The sequence below is a fragment of the Dendrobates tinctorius genome, unplaced genomic scaffold (genome assembly GCF_039654945.1).
Source record: "Dendrobates tinctorius isolate UK_male_01 unplaced genomic scaffold, ASM3965494v1 ptg000075l, whole genome shotgun sequence".
Classification (NCBI taxonomy): Eukaryota; Metazoa; Chordata; class Amphibia; order Anura; family Dendrobatidae; genus Dendrobates; species Dendrobates tinctorius.
Window position 1 is genome coordinate 465,167 of NW_027361743.1, and position 6,000 is coordinate 471,166.

General features: G+C 43.0%; 1 protein-coding gene across 1 annotated transcript in view; it reads left to right on the plus strand.

Annotated features, from left to right (window-relative positions):
• The window catches only part of ANGPTL5 (angiopoietin like 5), a 60,220-nt gene extending 56,022 nt beyond the window's left edge, over window positions 1-4,198 (plus strand). Inside the window, exons 7-8 of the mRNA XM_073582936.1 lie at window positions 331-516; window positions 3,452-4,198. Coding sequence (XP_073439037.1) covers window positions 331-516; window positions 3,452-3,771 — 506 coding nt within the window. The 3' untranslated portion in view covers window positions 3,772-4,198. The remainder of the gene's footprint in view (window positions 1-330; window positions 517-3,451) is intronic.
• The last annotated feature ends 1,802 nt before the right edge of the window (window positions 4,199-6,000 follow it).

Below are 6,000 nucleotides of genomic sequence, written 5' to 3' on the forward strand. Positions count from 1 at the left end.
AAGCAGCTCCAAAGAGTGTCTATCTAACTGTAGGACCCCGCACATCCATGTGTTACACGGGGGGGATTTTGGGTTCAGTTGGGCACCATGTAATGCATCATTTACCCTGTGGTGGTGTTGCTGGAAAATTAAACACTTGATCCTGGGTTTCTCCATCCCTTACAGTTTACCTTTGGGGGGTTCCAACATGAGATTACTTTTTTTATTTAGGAATGTAGGGGGAATCTTTGCAATGAAACGGGATTATCTAAACGGAATACTCCTTTCAGGTTTTACTTTCATATTTTTTTAATCTAATGTTTTTCTTTACCATTGTTTTGTTATTTGCAGGTGAATTCTGGCTAGGTTTGAAGAAAACATTCTGCATTCTAAATCAGAAGAACACCAGCTTTATGCTGAACATAGCCTTAGAGGCAGAAGATGGCTCGTCGGCATATGCCACTTATGATAACTTTTGGATCGAAGATGAGAAGACAGCCTTTATAATGCATGTTGGACGCTACTTCGGAACAGCAGGTAAAGCATTCTTCAGGTGTTCTCCTTATTCAGAAAAGCTGCTAAGACTTGACAGCTGTCAGGTAAGAATTATAAAGGCTTTGTTTCATGAAGCAGCCCCATCTCTGCAGTCACAGCCGAAAGTGTTGGCATCCTTGGAATTGTTCCAGAAAATAAAGTGTTTCTCCCAGAAAATTATTGAAATTACACTTTTTATTATACACTTATTTATTTCTTTTCTGTGTATTGTGTGAGGTGGGTCGCTATGTGTCCTCCAGGATGCATACAGAAGTGTATTGAGGCTGCGGGACTGCACTGCAGTCACAGGAATAGCTGTGATTGTAATGCAAAATAAAAGTAATTTTGGTCTTGGGAAAGCTATTTGTTCAAAGCAGATTTAAGAAAACCTGCCATGGGCTTTTATTTTTGAAGCGGACTACAGGATGGTAGTGGGGAGGTCCGTTTCCTCACGACCATGTCTTCCGTGTGGCCTACAGCCACAGGTTCCTTGTGAAAACCAGGCAGCAGAGGGTTGGGTGTGTCAGTCTTGTTTTACAAACCTGCAGAGCAGAAGGCTCTGCCAAAGCTTCAGCCTGTGTGAAGCAACACAGAGCCCAGCGGAACCAACAGGCCTGGCACCGCTCAGCATACACGGCAGTGCAGTCGCCCACGGATACAGACTGTCTTGTTATCCCAGCTGCGATCCGGAGGATACCGTGTGCTGTTTATGTTGTGAGTTTTGGACATTAAACTACGTTTACTTTGAACTTTTCCTGAGTCACTGCCTCATCACTGCACAGTGTAGACACCACTACACTACAGCTGGAACAACACAAAAAAAACAGAGAAAAGAAGGCAAATTGGACATAATTTCATGCAAATCTCCAAAAATGAGCCGGGCAAAATTGTGGGTTAACAACTTTGTTGCAAGCATGTGATGCTCATACAAACTCACCCGTGGCAAGGTGTGGGCAATAAGAAAATCATACCAGAAACCAGACAAAGAGGGGAGAATTTGACTCAATCTTTGCATTGTGTGTCTGCGTGTGCCACACTAAGCATGGAGAACAGAAAGAGGAGAAGAGAACTGTCTGAGGATTTGAGGACCAAAATTATTGAACAATATCAGCATTCTCAAGTTTACAAGCCCATCTCCAGAGAGCTTGATGTTCTTTTGTCCATGTTGTACAGCATAATCAAGAAGTTTACAACCCATGGTACTGGCCCAAAAGTATTTACCCAACTTGCATCAGTTTACTTGATAATTAATCCATTGAGTGCACGGGTTCCACAGTGGCTTTGAAGCAACTTCAAGAACACCTGGCATTGCAGCCCAGCACATGCATAAAATCCAATTTACACTAGTTATTTGTCTCTGATGTGAAATAGATGACGCTGTACAATACGTTTCGCACTTCTCTAGTTTTTTGACACAGCATGAATATCACGCTAGTGTGACCCCGGCCTGATATGTTAAAATGGACGTCTTTATACACTGACAGAAAGCTCATCTAAAATGTTAGCAGGACAAGGGTTTGTGAGGATGTGTTGTAGGAAGCTCTGCTGCTGTGACCTGAAGTTAGCTTTACATTACCTGCTAAAGGAAATTTTCATGTTACACCAGCCACTTAGCATACAGACATGGTGGACAGCAGTGTGAGCAACCTCTTCTTACCTCAGGACCTCTTGTATCTCCAGTATTAGATCAGAAAGAGATGATTCGACAGCAGTGCAAGCAGCCTTTTTTACCTCACGCTCCTGGTATCTACTGTATTAGATCAGATAGACAGGGTGGACAGCAGTGTGAGCAGCCGCTTCTTCCCTCAACACCCATGGTATCTTCAGTATTAGATCAGGTAAATAAGGTGGACAGCGCTGTGAGCAGCTTCATCTTATCTAGGCACTCTTAGTATCTCCAGTATTAGATCAGATAGACAGGGTGGACAGCAGTGTGAGCAGCCTATTCTTATTTCAGTACCCACTGTATCTCCAGTATAAAGAAAGGCAGGACCTCTTTTTACCTCCACACCCCCAATATCCACAGTATTACATCAAATAGAAAAGGTGGACAGCAGTGTGAATTGCCCCATCTAGCATCAGCATCCTTGGTATCTCCAGTATTAGATCAGATAGAGATGATGGACAGCAGTGTACATTGTGGTACAGATAGAGATGGTAGACATCAGTGTTAGCAACCTCTTCTTACCTGAGCAGTCCTGATATTTCCAGTATTAGATAAGATAGACAGGGTAGACTGCAGTGTAAGCAGCCTCTTCTTACCTCAACACCCATGGTATCTCCAGTATTAGATCAGATTTGCAGGGTGGACAGCAGTGGGTGTGGCCTATTCTTACCTAATCTCTTACTATCACCAGTATTAGATTAGATAGATAGGATTGACAGCAGTGTGAGCAGCTTCATCTTACCTGGGCACTCCTTGTATTTCCAGTATTAGATCAGATAGACAGGGTGGACAGCAGTTTTAGTGGCTTCTTCTTACCTCAGCACTCTTGATACCACCAGTATGAGATCGTAAAGACAGGGAGGACAGCAATATGAGCATGCTCTACTTACCTCAGCACCCCTGGTATCACCAGTATTAGATCATATAGACAGGGTGGAGAGCAGTGTGAGCAGCCTCTTCTTACCTCAGCACCCCTGGTATCTCTAGTATTTGATCAAATAGACAGCCTGGACAGCAGTTGGAGATTTCTTGTGCACATGTTCATAGTCAACATACTAGGACAGATGTCTGTCAGTGCAACAAAAAAAATGTATTTCTATAGTGAATACCTCCCTAGACAAAGCACGGGTGATTTAATAATTAAAGGTATTTAGGAATTTATCTATAATGCAATTTTTCTTTTTTTTCCCCTTTCCTGAAGAACCCTTTCAAGTATGTATTTTACACTAAAACTGCACAGACATGTTGCTATTAATTCATTTTCATATTAAGGTGATGCTATACGAGGAAACCGGAAAGAGGACAACCAAAATGCCTTACCCTTCAGCACATATGATATGGACAACGATAACTGTTATCCTTCCTGCTCCTTCAATGGCACCAAAGTGACCAGCTGCAGCCAGCACAAGAGCCGGAGCGGCTGGTGGTTCAGCCAGTGTGGACTCGCCAATCTGAATGGCTTCCACCGAGTGACTAGAGGTGTGGACATATCGGGCATCCAGTGGGACACATGGATGGAAAACAACACGACCATTAAGATCAAATCGGCTTCAATGAAAATTAAGAGAACTCATTACCCATTTTTTAAATGAATACTTTTGTAAATTGCGTTATTAGTTTTTTTTCATAACATAATATTGTATTTAATACTTTTTGGTAATGGCTTATACATAGCTAGTATTAGGCTGGTTTCACATTTGCGTTTTTTAGCGCTGGAAAAAAACGCATACCTGCGCATGCGTTTTTTCCCCTATATTTAACATGGGTGCGCATACCTGCGCGCTGGTAAGCGCATGTATGCGATTTTCATGTGCTGCGTTTTTTTGGGGTGTGCGTTGGTATTTTCCAGACGCAGCATGTTGCATTTTTTGGCCCTGCAAAAAAGCGCATGCGCACAAATGCGCACGTTTTGCGCTAAAAATGTCCATTATAGCCTATGGATGCGCATATGTGCGCACTGGCATGCTCATGTATGCGTTTTTTTGCATATGCGTTTTTTTTTTTTAACCATGGAATTTAGGGGTTTGGGTTAGAGTTAGGGTTAGTTAAGGGGGTTTAGGGTTAGGGTTAGGGTCAGGGTCAGGGTTAGGGTTGGGGTTTGGGTCAGGGTTAGGGTTAAGTATGGTTTGGTTAAGGGTTAGGGTCAGGGTTAGGGTCAGGATTAGGGTTAAGTATGGTTTTGTTAAGGGTTAGGGTCAGGGTTAGGGTTAGGGTTAGGGTTAGGGTCAGGGTTAGGGTTAGGGTCAGGGTTAGGGTTAGGGTCAGGGTTAGGGTTAAGTATGGTTTTGTTAAGGATTAGGGTCAGGGTTAGGGTCAGGATTAGGGTTAAGTATGGTTTTGTTAAGGGTTAGGGTCAGGGTTAGGGTTAGGGTCAGGGTTAGGGTTAGGGTTAGGGTCAGGGTTAGGGTTAGGGTCAGGGTTAGGGTTAAGTATGGTTTTGTTAAGGATTAGGGTCAGGGTTAGGGTCAGGATTAGGGTTAAGTATGGTTTTGTTAAGGGTTAGGGTCAGGGTTAGGGTTAGGGTTAGGGTTAGGGTTAGGGTCAGGGTTAGGGTCAGGATTAGGGTTAAGTATGGTTTGGTTAAGGGTTAGGGTCAGGGTTAGGGTTAGGGTTAGGGTCAGGGTTAGGGTTAAGTATGGTTTTGTTAAGGGTTAGGGTCAGGGTTAGGGTTAGGGTTAGGGTTAGGGTTAGGGTCAGGGTTAGGGTTACGGTTAGGGTCAGGGTTAGGGTTAGGGTTAGGGTTAGTTAGGGTTTAGGGTTTGGGTTAGGGTTAAGTATGATTTGGTTAAGGGTTAGGGTCAGGGTTAGGGTTAGGGTCAGGGTTAGGGTTAGGGTTAGGGTCAGGGTTAGGGTTAGTAAAGTCATGGTTTGGGTAGTGTGGGGGCCACCTAAAAATGTTGGAAAAAAACGCAAACGCGGTAAAAACGCACTAAAAACGCATACAAACGCATAAAAACGCTGCGTTTTTTTCATGCATGCTCATAAAAATGCTTGAAAAAAACGCAGCAGTTGTATGCTTATGTATGCGTTTTTTCAATGCGTTTTTTTGCGGGAAAAACGCGCTGCAAAAAAAAGCAAGTGTGAAACTAGCCTTACTTATCTTTAATGCAGCCATGCTTATTTCTCTTCTTACAGCTCCCTTTAGTCTTTCGAATACATTTCTGGCAACCCCTTATCATCCTAGTTCCTTCATCATTAATGAGTAGATGTAGCAACAAATATTGAAGCGGTTTTCCCGCTCCATAAGGGACGTCCTCTTCATACTGCACAGGATTATACACAGTCCAACAAATTACAAAAACAAAACATGACCTTGGAAATCAGAGTAAAAATTTGCAAAATGGTTAAAATTTTCCTCGAGATGGAGAAAAGGATTCATACAGGTCCAGAGATCTTATCGATACCAATGATGGGAGCTGTCAAAGGTTCACAGGAGCACTGATTTCTACACAAGAAAAAAAATTTTTTCAATACACTTCTTGAAAAATTTTTTTTTTTAAACGGGTTGTCCACTTTTTCAATTTACAAAAACAACCTCAAATTGTCTAAAAATAACAACAAATAATACATACTCCCCTCCCGATACCCCTACTCTCCCTCCAGTTTCGTTGCTTCCTCTTCCAGTGATCGACTACAACAGCCACGTGCCCGTACGACCATAATCGGATCCTTTTCCGATTGTACAGATATGTAAGCGCTGCGGCCCATCACTTTCATCCGCCTATGGAAGAGGAACCAATGGGGATCCCAATGGCAGTACAGAGGAGTGGAAGGGTATTGGTGGGTGAGTTGGTATTAGACAATGCTGGAGTTACCTAGTT